The sequence below is a fragment of the Camellia sinensis genome, chromosome 15 (genome assembly GCF_055761805.1).
Source record: "Camellia sinensis isolate YWXY chromosome 15, ASM5576180v1, whole genome shotgun sequence".
In the NCBI taxonomy this organism is placed as follows: domain Eukaryota; kingdom Viridiplantae; phylum Streptophyta; class Magnoliopsida; order Ericales; family Theaceae; genus Camellia; species Camellia sinensis.
In genome coordinates, this window is record NC_138975.1 from 139,116,931 (window position 1) to 139,133,780 (window position 16,850).

The 16,850-nt window shown below is 37.0% G+C and overlaps 1 protein-coding gene across 1 annotated transcript; it reads right to left on the minus strand.

The window, feature by feature from the left end:
- Nucleotides 1-10,113: 10,113 nt before the first annotated feature.
- Nucleotides 10,114-15,565, minus strand: LOC114268894 (multicopper oxidase LPR1 homolog 1). Its single transcript, XM_028210127.2, has 5 exons — nucleotides 14,923-15,565; nucleotides 13,954-14,216; nucleotides 11,826-12,779; nucleotides 10,750-11,253; nucleotides 10,114-10,387 (listed from the first exon to the last, which is right to left on the minus strand). Exons 2-5 carry the CDS (start codon nucleotides 14,203-14,205, stop codon nucleotides 10,334-10,336), a joined length of 1,764 nt encoding a protein of 587 aa, XP_028065928.2. The 5' UTR covers nucleotides 14,206-14,216; nucleotides 14,923-15,565; the 3' UTR covers nucleotides 10,114-10,333.
- Between the last annotated feature and the right edge of the window lie 1,285 nt (nucleotides 15,566-16,850).

Here is a 16,850-nt window from a genome sequence, read left to right on the forward strand (position 1 = left end):
ATGTTGTCTCATTGAAATGAAGTTGTTTTATGAAACAATAAAGCAAAAGATAATACTTCAGCAAAAATGCTAGTTTAATTTTGTAGACTTGTTTAGCCCACTGAAACCTTTTTGCTGCAACTCTAATGGGCCATCTCCAAAACCAGTGATTAAAATAAAGAAAAAGGATTCTTGGTGGGTCTAGCATAGTTGAAGACCAGAAGGAATTATGAAGAAAACTTGTTTGAATTGAAGACCAAACTTCACCATATAATACTACAAATCAAGACAAAGTTACATGCAGGACAATTCTTTCACATGCTAGCTAGATGATTATTTATTTATTTTGGGTCAAATAACCCTCCAAATGAAGTTAATTGTGTCCTACACTCTCTTAAATTATATTTTATACATAATTATATATATTTTTGGAAGAAATGGTTTCCAATTGTGTTTTTTTTAATGAATTTCTTAGCTTTCAGAGTTTGTGCTGTACCAGTCCAAGTCCTTCACCAGTGAATTCTCATGACAAAAATATTTATTTCTCTCTCTATCACTCATCACTATCATTCCTCTTAAACCTCTCTTGATGAAATGACTACTACATTGTCTTTAGTGTGTTTAAAACTATAATTAATATCACTCCCTATATTATGGTTTGGACTTTGAATAAGAATACATGCCTCCCGTTCAAACTACATATTCAAATATAAGATATAACTCTAAATTTTTCATTATGTTTATATTAGCTTCATGTAGATGATTTCTATGAAATCTTGAAAATGAAACTTTCTATTTATGTAGCATAAACATCAAATTATTCAACAAAGCAATTCGACATGGAGTAGATGACATCCTACTATGAAATCAACATAATTAACCAAAGCAAAATTTTGGATCACAATGCCAATCATAAAGTAACAAAGGAGGTTTTCAGTAGCTTAGAAGTAAATCAGTACAAATTGGTTCAACACATAGCATCTTGGAAGTGAAAGGCCTCGCCCTCATTACTAACCTGGCTTGGAGGAAGAATAGCATCAAACCTATCCACTCTAAACATGCCCAAATTGGAAAGAGTGAAAGTCCCTATATGCACAAACAACATAACTCAGTTACATTTTCTGTTGAAAGAAGTTTACAAATCCAGCAACAAAGTAAGCTACATGTACATATAATACAAATGTCATGAAACTTGAATTAAAACAGACTCAAACATTACTAAGTAAAATAGGTGGGCATATATATGGGTAACAATATTGTTGATATTTCCTTAAAACGTGGCCTTGAAAGGTGTCAAGTGGTAGGTTCAATTTTGGTCTCACTAATCTGGCGTTGTAATTTTATTATGTGTACTTTTTGTAAATAATTTATAATTGTCTTTATCAAGGACAATCGTTCAAAAAAAAAAAACACATCTTTATCAAGGACAAAGTACACAAAGGGAAAAAAGAAACAGAAAAAAAGAAAAGAGAAAAGGACTTGTTTTCTTTCTACCCAAAAGAATGCTATAAATTACATGTTTCTTCTTGCATATTCTTGTGCTAGCTTGTTTAAACATATCACAACATTTTAATTTCATGTCTGTCATTAATGTCACTCACTTTAGAGAACAAAACCTAAGCAAATAAAAATGAATTTCAAATAGTAAAACCCTTACAACCCACAAAATCAGAAACCTGGACAGAACAGAAAAACAAAAATCTGGACAGAACAGAAAAAAATCTGGACAGAAAAGAAATTTGGAAAAAAAATGAAAAATAGTGTGTCTTCATTCTTCGTTTGTTGCGAAGAAACATAAGAAAAAAAAATCTAGAAAAAAAAAATGAATCGAAGAGGAAGACAAACCTGGACAGAACAAAGAAGAAGAGGAAGAAAAGAAAAAAAATCTGGACAGAACAAAAAAATGAATCTGGAATATCTGGACAGAACAAAAAGTGAATATGTCGTTCCATGCAATCACCTTATTGTCCATACGATTGAAGCTTCTCTCCATAGCGATCTTCCACTCCTCCGTACTCGAATCCTTCTTTTCTATCTCTTCCTTTACAAGTTCATGTAAGCAATCTTTACACTTCATCGGCACCTATAGAGAAATCAAACATCGATTAACACTTGTTAATGAAAAACAAAATAAAAATGACTTGCTTGAAACCTTGTTAATCAGCAGATTTAACAAAATGCGAGAGAGATCAGATCAGATCGAGTTCGGATTTTGATCAGATTAGATCAACTTTCTTGTTCGATTTTGGATCTACAATCCGTGAGACAGATCGAGTTCGAGTTCGATGAAGAAAAGCTAAAGCAAGAACCGATCTAACAAAATGCAAGAGAGATCAGATCAGATCAGATCGAGTTTGGATTTCGATTAGATTAGATCGACTTTCTTGTTCGATTTCGGATCTGCGATTTGTGAGAGAGAGAGAGAGAGAGAGAGAGAGATGAATAACAGCTAGAGTGAGAAAGATCAAGTTCGAGTCCGATGAAGAACAGCTACAGTGAGAGATCGATATTAATCGCGAGAGAGAAGAGCGGCTCATGAGAGATTTTGTTACCTATGGTAATTGGAATGGGTTAAGTGTCTGTCAAGTAAAACAGGTTTGGCTCATTGAGACCATCAACAGGGCATCACACCTCGAAAAACGTGTTGACTATTGAGATATACCACGGCGTCTTATAAAACGTCTTTGATTCAAGCGCCATTATAGGCAACTTTTCTTGTAATGATTTATTCTCAAAATTGTATCAAGAATTGAAATGTGTAATAAAAATTAAAAATATATATTATAAAATTTATGTATAGAATAAATCTAAATGGCACATTAAGATTTCTAGACAAAATTTATGAATTATACTATTTTAAAAATAAGTTATCATAGTCAAATGGTCATGGTGGCTAGAAAATTACAGCGCAGTTGGTTAAGGGTGGTGAGATTGATCCATTAAATATGGAAATCCACAATCCAACCAATTTTTTTTGGTTTTGTTTAGAAATGAGTTGGTTTTTTAACTTTTTAACTTTTTTGACTATTTTAACCTGGGATTAAAAAATCTTGTTTGGAGAGAGATTTTTGTTTTTTGACTTTTTTAATTTTTTTATGAGAGAAATAATGTAATGATTATGAATTGGATGCGATGTTTTGTCTTATTAGGTTAAAAAACTTATTTTATTTTTTGTGGCTATTTTAGCCAAAAAAACTTCTCAAATCCAACTTCCCAAACATAGACTTTGGTATTTAAAAATTATATTAAAAGGACCACCATGTAATTTTTTAATGAGATTTTGTATACTACGTACCAAATAATTTAAGGATTTTAATAAGCAAAAGTATTGACAATCAAGTAATTGTCAATGTGATAAAAACGACTAGGTTACTTCTTGAAGTAATTAAAACATTTCAAGAAAGATTTATTAATTATTTTATTAGCTCACGAATCTTAAGCATGATTCTGTCTGCATCAACATTGATTTAGAAGAAAAGTCAATAAGAAATAAGGGTTAGTTCCACGTGAAATAATAATTGGAGAAAGTGAGAGAAGATAGAGATGAACGAATAGAGAGAGAGAGAGAGAGAGAGGCACAATTGTTTCTATGAATTGTACATGTCTATTACACAAAGAAGGCACTCTATTTATAGAGGATGCCTTGGATGCCTATGAACAATAACATAATGCTACACTAACATAATGCACTAACATAATGCTACACTAACATAATGCACTAACATAATGCTACACTAACATGATAATGCTACACTAACATAATGCACTAACATAATGCTACACTAACATGATAATGCACTACATAATGATACACTAATATACACTAACATCCCCCCGCAAACTCAAGGAGGGGAAGCATCAACCAAGTTGAGTTTGGAAACAAGATCATTGAAGCGGCCAGGAGGATGAGCCTTAGTGAAGATATCAGCGGGTTGATCGACGGAAGCGATAGGGAGAAGACGAACAGTACCACAGGTAACATGCTGGCGAATGAAATGACAATCAATCTCAATATGTTTGGTGCGATCATGAAAAACATCATTGTGAGCAATCTGAATGGCACTCTGATTGTCACAATAGAGAGGGGTAGGATCAGAAGAAGAAACACCCATATCAGCAAGGAGCCAGCGAAGCCAGAGAAGTTCCTGAGTAGTATCAGCAAGAGCTCGGTATTCAGCTTCGGTGCTAGAGCGGGCAGTGAGGGATTGTTTTTTGCTACGCCAAGCAAGAAGAGAGTCCCCTAAGAAGAAGCAGAATCCCGTGGTGGAGCGTCGATCCGTAGGATCCCCAGCCCAATCAGCATCGGAAAAGGCACGCAGTTCAAGAGAGGAGGAAGCAGAGAAGTGAAGACCATGGAACAGAGTGCCTTTGAGGTAGCGAAGGATGCGGAGTAGAGCAGTATAGTGGGGAGTGCGAGGAGCCGACATGTACTGACTGACAATGTGAACAGCATAGGCAATGTCAGGACGAGTTACTGTGAGATAGACAAGGCTGCCGACGAGTTGGCGATAAAGAGTAGCATCAGAGAGAAGAGTCCCATCGAGAGGAGTGAGACGAATCTGAGGATCAACTGGAGTAGAGGTAGTTTTGCAATCAGTCAGACCAGCACGAGCCAGAAGATCGGATGCATATTTGGCCTGGGACAAATAGGAACCAGTAGAATCATGAGAGACTTCAAGGCCTAAGAAGTAGTTAAGAGTACCAAGGTCCTTCATCTCAAACTGGTGGTGGAGAAACTGTTTGAGGTGGAGAATACCAGCTTCATCATTACCAGTGATAATCATATCATCCACATACAGAAGAAGAAGAGTGGTACCATGAGAAGTAGTCCGGATAAAAAGAGCAGAGTCATAGGAGCTAGAGGTGAACCCAAAATCATGAATGGTAGAACTGAACGTAGCAAACCAAGCACGAGGTGCTTGCTTGAGGCCATAGAGAGCACGCTGTAGTTTGCAAACCTGATGAGGGGGAAAAGTGGACCCAGGTGGAGGTTGCATGTAGACCTCCTCAATAAGATGACCATTGAGGAAAGCATTTTTGACATCCATCTGAAAGAGCCCCCAGTGGCGAGCAGCGGCAACAGCAAGTAAACTGCGAACAGAGGTTAGCCGAGCAACAGGAGAGAATGTCTCCTCATAATCAATACCATATTCCTGGTTGAAACCCTTGGCAACAAGACGAGCTTTGTAGCGTTCAATAGAGCCATCAGAATGTGTTTTGATTTTGTAAACCCATTTGCAGCCAATGGCAGTCTTGCCAGGAGGAAGATCAACAAGATCCCAAGTATGAGCTTTGTCCAAGGCCTGTAGTTCATCGGTCATAGCTTGCTGCCAAAGAGGATTAGTACAAGCCTCACGATAGGAGGTAGGTTCATAAGTAGAGAAGGCAGCAGATCCAACAATATAATCACGAAGATGGATAGGAGGTTGAGTGACCCGGCGTGGTCGACCCGTAGGAGGATCGGTGGGAGGAAGAACCGGTGGAGAAGGAGGTGTGGCAATAAGAGGTAGACCTTCAGGGAGAGCAGGCTGGACAGGATCAGGAGTGAGCAAGGGCGTCTCGATGGAGGAGGAACCTGTATCAAAATCAGCAGAGAAAAGATCGACAGAAGGATTAGTAAACAGGACAGTAGTGGAGAGTGCGGGTAAGTGAAAAGAGGATAGCGAGGAAAACATTTGGTGCTCCCAGAAAACGACATGGCGGGAGATACGAAGACGTTTAGAGAGAGGATCCCAACAGCGAAAGCCTTTATGTTCAATTCCATACCCAAGAAAGCAACAAAGACGAGAACGAGGTTCAAGCTTGGTGTGTTCATGGGATTGAAGTAGAACAAAGCAGGCAGAGCCAAAAACCCGGAGATTAGCGTAAGGAGGGGGAGTGCCATGCAGACGTTCAAAGGGAGTTTGATTATGGATGACAGGAGAAGGAGCACAGTTGATAGTGTAAACAGCAGTGAGGGCAGCTTCCCCCCAAAAGTTTTCAGGGCAGGAAGAAGAGAGAAGAAGGGCGCGAGTAGTGTCAAGAATATGCCTATGTTTCCGTTCAGCACGGCCATTTTGCTGGGACGTGCCAGCACAAGAACGATGAGGCAGTGTACCATGATGCTGAAAAAAGGAAAGGAAATCAGAATCCCGATATTCCATAGCATTGTCAGAGCGAAAAATTTTGATGGTTTTGGAAAATTGGGTGTGGACCATTTGGGCAAATCTATAATAAATGTGTTTAAGTTCAGACCTAGTTTTCATGAGAAAAAGCCAAGTAAACCGGGAAAAATCATCAATAAAGACAACAAAATAGCGGGATCCCCCCATAGTAGTAGTAGGGGAGGGCCCCCAAATATCGGAATGGATAAGATCAAAAGGTGCAAGGGAAACTGAAGTACTTTTATTAAATGATAAAGCAGGTTGTTTGGCAAGTTGACAGGGGATACAATCGAAATTATCCGGAATTACATGACCCAACTGTCCACTAGAAACCAAAGACCGTAAGCGATTAACAGAAATATGCCCTAAACGACAATGCCAAAGATGAAAGGGAGATAATGAGGAAGTAGATGTAGGAGCAGCAATCGGAGGAGAGGCAGGAACATGAAGGTGAATGAGTTCATAGAGACGTCCATGCTTACGGCCGATCCCAATAGTCTGCCCCGTCTGAGGGTCCTGTACCAAACAATCAGTAGCAGAAAATGTGACAGTTAGACCAAGTTCACATAATTGACCAATGGAAATAAGGTTTAAGGTAAGAGCAGGGATATGATAAACTTGAGGGATAGATAAAGAAGAGGTGGAAACAGTACCAACATGACGGACAGACATGAGGGAACCATCAGCAGTATGTATTGAGGGAATATGAGGAGATGAAGAGAAGGAAGAAAAGATAGTAGAACTGGAGGTCATATGATTACAACAAGCAGAGTCAAAATACCAAGAAGAGTTACCTGGGATTACAGACAAAGCAGTAGGAGGAGGTGTACCAGATGGGGAGAGAAGTTGTTTGAGCATGGCCTCTACATCCGTTGGAGAAAAGCGAGGGGTAGACGGAGCAGACGACTCAGAGAACCCCGCAGAGGTGACAGCATCAGTGTGGGGAGAATGATTCCCGGAAGCAGCAGCAGCAGTGGGATGAGGCTGATTCCTAGAAGCAGTAGTAGCAGTGTGATGAGACTGATTCCCGGAACGATGAAAGCTTCCCCGGGCAGAGCCACCGCGAGAGGAGTGGCTATTGGACGATGATCGGGATGGATTGCGAAAACAATCCTGTTGCAGATGACCAGGACCAAGTTTGTTGCAGTAGCGGCAGGATCTGACGGGGCAATTGACCAGGAGATGGGTTGAAGGAAGACCCCGATTCTGACAATAGAGGCAAGCAGTGGTCCGTTGGGTAAATGATGGCCGGTACGGAGGAGTGGCCAGAACAGAGTCCACATGATGAGTTTGAAGAGTACCGAGACGCGTCTCCTCTGATAGCAACTCAGAAATTGCTTGTTCAAGAGTGGGCAATGGATGGCGATGAAGCAGAGAGGCACGTACGGGCTCAAAGGAGGAAGTAAGAGCCATAAGAAAATGCACCAACCTTTGCTGGTTGCGATAGATAGTAAATAAAACAGCATCTTCAGGGGTATGCCAAGTTGGTTCTGAAAGAGCAAGCTGATCCCAAACAGAGTACATTTGAGAAAGGAAGTCATTAATGGACTGAGTGGATTCTTGGCGCATGCGATGAAGTTGGTTCTGAAGTTGATATTGGTGGGCAAGACCAGTAGTCTGGTATCGTTCTTTCAAGAAATCCCAGATGTCTTTTGCAGGAGTAGTTACAGAGTCAAGCTGAAAGCGACCAAACTGAAGACTGATAGATGTAACAGAGGTATTACGAAACCAGGTAATGATTTGGTAATTCTTACTGTCCCATTCCTCAAGTCGGTCTTCAAATGTAGCAGTAGGAACAGTGGTTTCATTAGTGTCACTGTCTTTCACCGGTTTAGTCACATCCCCGGTAACAATTCGCCAGAGCTTCTTCCCTTTTAGGAAGGAGGACATGGCTTGGGCCCACAGAACATAGTTTGAACCATTCAAAATAACGGAAATAGGATGGGAGGCATCATGACGATCCATAATACTAGTTGAATAGGGTTTAAAGTAATATGATAGACCTGTAGGAGCAAAATTAGGTAAAACAGAGTGTACCAGTGAGTCCGGAAGGTCGAAAATAGCCAGGAAAGGTATGCTGGACAGAGATGATGTCAGCAAATATGTCAGCGGCGCACGTTAGCAGAGTGCAGGAAGGAACACGTTAGCAGGAAGCGGCGGTGCATGGTAGCGGCAGGCGCAGACGCGGTGCACGGTAGCGGATTCGGCGCACGCGGGTGCACAGTAGTGAAACGGCGCACGAGAGGCGCACAGTAGCAGGCGCGGCGTACGGGAGAGGCAGGGCTGACGTCAGCCGCGGGTCGTGTGGGCGCGTGTAGGCACGTGTCGGAAGGGAGAAACAACGGATGGCGCGTGCGGGCGCGTGTGAGAGTGGTGGCGGAAATGATGACGCGCAGTGGACACTGGCGGCGCGTGTGGGCGCGTGAAAGGTTTTTTGAGGCCGGGCTTGGTGCCGTTGGAATCGTGAGGAAATTCCGAGTGGTTTGATGTAGTGCCGCTGTGGATGGGACTAAACACCAAAATCGCAAATTGCCAGAAATGTAACACTGTGCTCTGATACCATGAAATAATAATTGGAGAAAGTGAGAGAAGATAGAGATGAGCGAATAGAGAGAGAGAGAGAGAGAGAGGCACAATTGTTTCTATGAATTGTACATGTCTATTACACAAAGAAGGCACTCTATTTATAGAGGATGCCTTGGATGCCTATGAACAATAACATAATGCTACACTAACATAATGCACTAACATAATGCTACACTAACATAATGCACTAACATAATGCTACACTAACATGATAATGCTACACTAACATAATGCACTAACATAATGCTACACTAACATGATAATGCACTACATAATGATACACTAATATACACTAACACCACGGACACATTCAAAATTGTTAATCAATGTATCATCATTTTTTTTAAATTTTAAAATCATAAACTTAAAATTTTCAATTATAAGAGCCCTACAAATATCTCATTTTAGAGGTGAAAGTAGGGGTGGCCATCGGGTTGATGACGAGTTCAGCATAACTTGATATTTTTAAAATATAGAAAAACTTATTTTGCCCATATAGCTTGAGAGATTCCGTGCCCATTTAATATTTAAGTTGAGCTTAATAAAGAGTTCTAACCTAGTTCAGTTCGACTTGTCCATTTATAAAATATTAATTATAATTTTATATTATTTTAGTTATAAAGTAAAGTAGAAAAAATATAAAAGACAAAATTACATATATAAACTTTTTTTCTCTGACTTAAATTAAAATATTTATTAAAAATCATATTTATTTTATCAATGAATTTTGTTAACATTCTAAATTGTAATAATAAATAAAAGAATTTACTAAATAATTTAATATCTATTCAAGATTTATAAAAAAAAAAAAAAAATAGCTCATATCTATTGGGTTAAGTGAGAAGGGTTGGGATTTGAAATTTTTTTATGGCCAGACTTGAGAGGGATAGATTAGGCTCGATATCGGGCAGGGTTGGATTTGAGATAACACATATCCTCTTACTATATAGTTCAAGTTTAGCCTGAATTCAGTTGATCTCGACTTGAAATTTGTCTACTCCTGATGTTGTGTTTGGTTGGGGTATCCGGGGAGGAATTTGGAAAAGAAAAATGAAAAAGTGTGTGAAATTAGGTAAAATGTAGGTATATTTTATTTACATTTCATCTATATTTTTCATTTTTCTTTCCAAATCTCTTCTGAAATCCCCCAATCAAATATAGTGAAACAGATGAAATTGGATTACTAAAAAAGTATAAACATATAATTTTAAAGTTGAAGGGATAAAGTGATTTAATCATAATTCAAAAGTGTCTCTGTAATTAGCCATCGAGATAAGTTTGAATAATAGGATTTTTGAAGTGGAAGTGTAATTTAAAATTTTAAATGTGGTTGTTTCCTTATTTCTTTGATCTTAGCTTTTATTTTATTTTTTTTCATGAATAAAAAATTTCTTTCCAGATAAAATAACAAGAAGGTGATTCCTTACCTCACTTTCCACACTTATGTAGGATATATCAAAATCACTTAAAAGGTCTCCACTCAGTACAGCTTTGCTTGGTTACAATTTCATTGTTTATTCCACTTAGTCCCCAAAATAAAATAAAATAAAAGTGAAATATCACATAATTGTAGAGGGATAGAAAAAGGGACTTCAATTATTAGCTTCATGGATCTGATGATTCAGTCAAGCAACAAGCTTCAATGGACGAATCATCTCGTTATCTTCATGATCTAAAATCTGCATAAACATAGAGACAAACAATGAGTGATCACTTGATCAGCAAAATAAAGCAAGAAAGACAAGAGTAATGCTATATATATATATTAATTAATTAATTTTTTTAAATTTTCTCATCAATGTTAATATATAAATGTAAGATCTATTGTATTGTGTCTAATGTTTAAAATAAATGTATAGAAATTGAATTATGTAAAGTATTTTTTATGAAATTATTCACTAGAATGGGCTCGGGAGTATTGTATTGTGCTTTGAAGTGGGACACACTTAATAACTATTTTTGTGACTCAAATTGTTGAATTTAAAAAAAAAAAAATGAGACAGAAAACGAGATAGATAATCTAGGTTCGGCTAACACTTACATGGCAATGGTAGACATAACCAGGTTGTGCAGTAGCATCAAAAGGATAAGGTGCATCATTGTCAATGAGGTTAAACTTAACCACCACCGTAGTTTGGTATCCCGGTTCAATCTTCACCACATTCTTCCACGTCTTCTCGTAATCTGGCACACGGTGCAACTTTCCGGTGACATGGCTAGTCACGTTGCAAGCAATGGCATTGTTCTTGATGTTCATGCACGACGTAAACCTGGCCAAGTCGACGATCTGTTGAATCTTAATCGCCTGAAACTCTGCCAAGTGGATGTGCAAAGGGTGGTTGTCTTGAGTCAGATTGATCACTTCCCACACCTCTGTAGTTCCCGGTTTCGGCGTCTCGGTTACTTTGTCAAAGAAACTCTTTCCGTTAATGTAGAGATGTGTTGGGTTCCCAGTTGAACTCTCGTATTCGTGGAGTACGATGTATCTTTTGGTGGTTGCACCGGTGGTCGTGGCGGCCGGATAATTCTTAAGACTTTGTGGGACCTGTTAGAAAAATACGATTAGAAACATATAATCACAATCATAAAGTTGATATAATAAATACTACAACAATGCTATGTATTACCAAAATAAAAAAAAAATATAAAAGTTCATGAAATTATTTTAAAGTTGTGATTCGGGGATCGATTATTCTAACTTCTACGTCATGCATGTTAATCAGCTGGTCAATTGATTCTATTAGCTGGCGGATCGACTGGACACAACTTGAAAATGATTTTTGTAAAATATTTTTGAGGATCCCTTAGATTTTACTTGACAAAAAAAAAAAAAAAACTCAAAATTTCAAAAAAATTTAGAATAGACAAAATCAAACAAAAGATATTGGACTTTTATTTTTTGCTTATTTTGGGTTTTGTGATTTGTTCAAAATTTTTTTGAAAATATTTCAAAAAAATGTGTCCACTCAAGACTGACTGAACCAATAATTTTTTTTTTTTTTGGATTTAATGTGTTCCAATCAGTCTTATTATTGTAATAATAAATTTAAAAACAGATTTGTAATGGAATTGTTAAAGAATTTTATTTTTATTAAAATTTGAAGAAGAAGAAGAAACCTTTGAAGTGTCTGGTGATTTTGGAGGTCCGGGGAGGATGATGAACTTCATAACCTTACTGTTCAGCTTATCAACAGCACTACCACTCGGGTACGGATACGGAGCACTATTTCTCAGCACAGATTCACTCTCACTCGTCTTCGAAAAATCAATAACAACATCAGCAATCTCCGAGGGAGCCAGAAAAATAATCCGCGTAGTCACCGGAGACGACAAGAACGAAGCATCCGATCCCACTTGAACGAATGACAAACCATTCGTCAGCGAAAACCGAAAGTACCTTGCATTTGAAGAATTAATGATTCGAAACCGGTACTTTCTTCGCTGTACCCGAAGGTACGGCCACGCCTTTCCGTTAACAATAATGGCATCTCCGAAATACTCGGGTTGCCATTGTGGATGAATTGTTGGATTATCTCCTGTGTAATTCATGTACAATGATCCATCTTTGTAAAAACTTCGATCAAACACCATCAAGTGGCGATCGAATTCTCCCCTGGGAAGATCCAACATTGAATCTTCCGTGGGGTCTCTGATCACATAAGAACCAATCAGGCCCGCTAGGAGATTGACACGTGTGAGGCCGAGAGCGTGATCATGGTACCATAGATTCCCTGCATGTTGGACATTAGGGTATAAGTATGTTGATTCGGTCCATGCTGAGCCCGTGTCGCGAAAACCGGCGGTGAACCATGCGAGGGGGTTGCCGTCGCTTTGGGGTGGGTGGATGCCGCCGTGGAGATGGACGACGGTGGGGACGCCGCCGTGGGATGGGATGGCGGTGGCGATGGTGGTGTCGAAAGGGAGGATGTGGGACTGAGGGAGGTGGTTTTCCCATGTGACGTTGGTGGCTACGCCGTGGAGTGTCTCGATGGTTGGTCCCGGCACAGTGGCCGTTTCGGCGGATGTTCCATAGGCGAACACGGTGGTTGCTGGAAAATCGCGGTGGAATTTCTACAAAAGATAAGAAGGATGTTAAAGTTTAGAAAAATGATTTTCAAACAAAAATTGTACGAATAATGTCAGAAATTTCACATTTAAAATTTTCAAATACAATTCAATGATATGATAAGAGAGTAGAATTTCGCATAATTGAGTATATGACAAATTAAAAATTAACTTCTATTATTGCACATTATTATCAATAAAATTATGAAAATTTTATTAAAATCTCAAAAAATTTCTGAAATGTAATAACTATATAATGCCACGTTAGTCTCAATAAACTTTTTACATGAAAATTTTAATTATGTTTATATAATATTAAAAGTTAGAAAACAAATCTCTAAAAAATCAACACCCCAAATTGGGCCTTAGTTTCAACAAAGAGCGGAGAAATAATATATCGTGATCTTATTTTATGTGAAACCTATCACAATTGTGCTTTAAAAATGAATAGTTCAAATTATTAAGAAGGGATCATGATTAACATGATTCAAAATTATTAAGAATTTGATTCGTATAATAATTAATACTTACAAAAAAAACCCAACCAATAAATAGCAGTAATACTACAAATCCAGACTTAACTATCCATGAAATTATTCAGAATTACCATTTTGTGATTTAAATTTATTTTACACATAGAATCCACACTACACAAATTCAATCTCAACCATACATTCTCATTCGAGGTAGGTAACTTCGGGGGCATAAGTTTGGTTCATAGACTTAGTGGTTGTTTGGAATGATTTAATATAATTTTTGATTTTTTACGAAAAGATATGCAACAAAATAGAAAGACAATGTGATTAAAAAAAATAAAAAAAGATAAATAAATGTGCTTTTGTAAACAACCTTTTGTTCAATAAATAATATCTCTAGCATTAGTGTTAATCATTGATGTAGATATATATAAATACTATGCTACCTAATAATATCTAGTTGTGCTTCTTTATTGTGCTATTATTTTTATATATAATCCTCCATTATTTGTGCTGTGGTTTTTAGTAGTTTTATATATAACAACACTCCATACTACATTGCATGTATTTTTTTTAAGGTTTTTTTATATATAACAACACTCCAAACTATATTGCATGTATTTTTTTTGAGGTAGTTTTATTTATAACAACACTCCATTCGATGTATTTTTTATTTTTTATTTTTTTAAGGTACATATACATACCCATTTGGTTTCATACATGCCAATGGTGAGTTTGCCAGGTTTGGTTGAATCACCATAGCCTTTTGTGTAGCCATAGAGCTTAGGCATCTCTGGTAGTTCATCCACATACATCTTCAGAGAAGCAGCCACTTTCTCAAGTGCTGCCTCCGTCACCGGCGGAGGAGCTGCTGCTGGTGGTGTCGCGGCGGAGACACCACAAAATATGATCATCAACAGAAAATGAACTGCTGTTGAAATTTTCATCTTCATCATCTTCACGTCCCCTATTCATGCAGAGAAGACTGTTCAATCATGATATAGGTTATGAAATAGACACGAAAATGCTATTAACACATAAATAAAACACTTGCATGTTTATAGTGTCTATACGCCCCAACTAAAATGAAATTCCACGTATATGTGAGTTTCTATAATTTGTTTCTGTCTCACTACCAAAGCTGAAAATAAACATGTATATGCACAAAAGCCATTCACAACAATGCAAAATCAAGACACAGTTGGGCCAATCTTCTCGTGTCTTGTTGTGAATCATTCTATGAATGATTGAAATGCAAATAATCTTACTCAAGTAAATCAAAGTTTTTACTTGCATATAATTTTTTTTGATCAGCCTACTTGCATATAATCACAAGATCAGATACAATCCAACACATATGAGACGATTATATATTGTTTTGTGTACTTAAAAAATTTTCATGCAAATAATCAAATATGAAAGTAAAGCCTACGCGCACGGTGAGATGGAGTGGTAAAAAAAATTTTGCTGCTTAAATCCAATATTGAAAAGAATAATGATATACAAAATAATATAATTGTATTAAGATTTATTATTTTAAAGTAAAAATATCTACTTAAAATGACATTTAATTACGAAAACTCTACGTACACATCATACTGATAAATAATTTTATATATAAATTGTGTATGAATAGTATTTTCTTTTATGGAAATGCATATTATCAAACATACCTTTGAGAAGAGAGAGAGAGAATTGAGAAGGTTAGGCGTGTGTTTGGCACAAGGTCTTGATGAAATGGCCTTTCAACTCATCCTATAAATAGATCAAAGCCACAGAATCAAGAGGCGGACTTGCCATGTTTGGACACGTGTTAAGACCTTACAAATTCTGACTAAATGAGAAGTGGTAAAAAAAAAAAGGAGAGATGCTGAGAAAGGTTTAAGGATAGTGATAAATAAAGAGAGAGAGAGAGATCGATCCATGCCCTCTCAACATCTAATGTTTTTGATGTCTTTTAATCGTGTGATATGAGAAAGTTAGGGAATAGAGAATTAAGTCAAGGGTTGTGCTAAATGAAGAGTTTAAAAAATAGAGGGAGTCCATCTCCAAATAACCTCAGTAATGGGGAGATGACAAAGGAGGATAACAGAAGAAAACTTAAAATGAAATTTCATAACTCGAAGAGTGCTAGAGAGAAATTTTAAATCCTTTTTGTTGTGAATGTTGTGTTTGTCTTCTATGTGCTTAGTTTTTTTTCTTTTGATGGAGTAGTTTTGTTTTTGTTTTTTTGTTCTACCTACAAAAGCTGTGTATTGGATTTTATTATATCTCTTCTTTTTTATTACAATATGACTTACTCATCAAAAAAAAAAAGTCACCTTCCTTGGATAACTAAATCTAAACGCGGATAGTCTTTGGTCAATTAAGTCAATTAAACTCCAAAGTTGTTTGAAATTTGGCTTAAGATAGTGATAAAACCTCCCATGATGACTAATTCCATGATAACTATGTCTTAATTTTTAAGTGTAAGCAAAATGCGTAATAGATCATCATCCATTAAAAATTTTAAAAAAGTATTGAATTAAGAGAAAGTTGTCAATAATTCGTTTGGTTTTGAATTACAAGCAACCAGCCAAATAACTTTTTTGACTTGTTCTTGTTCTATAAATATTAATTTATCATATATTATTTTTAAAATAATACGTCGCACACTGACTTCCACTTTTTAAATAATTGTCCGTAAGTATGGTTTGGTTTAAAAGAAAATCAATGACTAAATCACTATATACCATTTCATAATTTTTTCATAAAAATTTCAAAATTAAAAATCTGTAAAACACAGTTGGATTCAAATTAAAACAATAATTTCTAAAAATTTATCATCATTCATAACATGCTCATAAAATATTAATCACAACTTATTTAAACATTATTTAATATGTCATCATTTTTTAAATAAAATTTACTTAAAACTAGTTTTTTTTTTTTTTTTGAACAGCAAAAATGCCATATATTAATAATGAAACCATAAAAACATGAGAGCATCCAGAAAGGATGAGGGATGGCAAAGAATCAAGCATCACCAAAAGGGATGCCAAATTAATTGCAAGAACACCTCGGGTTGATGAGAGAACAACCAAAGATACAAGATCAGCCCAACAACAAAGAAAAAGAAATCAATTGCAGAGCTAGCCTTGGATACAATGCCTAACACCTGAGATGTTATATAGGAAGTCATTAATCGAAAAATGAAGCTTCTTGGACGTAGCCTTCAATCATATGGCAAGCCTGGTGATGATGAACTCTTGCAGCTCCTGTAGATTTGGTGGAGAAGCTTGAAAGAGACAATCATTCCTATGTTTCCAGATCGACCAGAGAGTCACCAGAGGTATGTTGCAGCAAATTCGCCGTTCAAATTTCCTGCAGTTGTAACCTGACTACCATAGCAGCAGACTTTGAACAGAATTCGGGACAACCCAAGTAATCCCACCACTGTAACAACCCAGTCCAGACTCTTCACACTAGAGGGAAAAAATTAGCACATGTTCTATTATTTCCTGCTGAGCTTTACAAAAAATGCACAAGGTAGAAGCAGACCCATCCAAGATACCAAATCGCTGTAAGAAAACAAAGGTTTTCAACTTGTGTTTCCATGCAA

Excerpts from the sequence above, each read along its gene's own strand:
- LOC114268894 (XM_028210127.2), bottom strand. The coding sequence starts at position 14,205 with ATGATGAAGATGAAAATTTCAACAGCAGTTCATTTTCTGTTGATGATC. Across the intron at positions 12,780-13,953 it reads GCATGTATGAAACCAAATGG|AAATTCCACCGCGATTTTCC; the intron begins GTATGTATATGT and ends TATCTTTTGTAG. Across the intron at positions 11,254-11,825 it reads AATCACCAGACACTTCAAAG|GTCCCACAAAGTCTTAAGAA; the intron begins GTTTCTTCTTCT and ends TTTTTCTAACAG.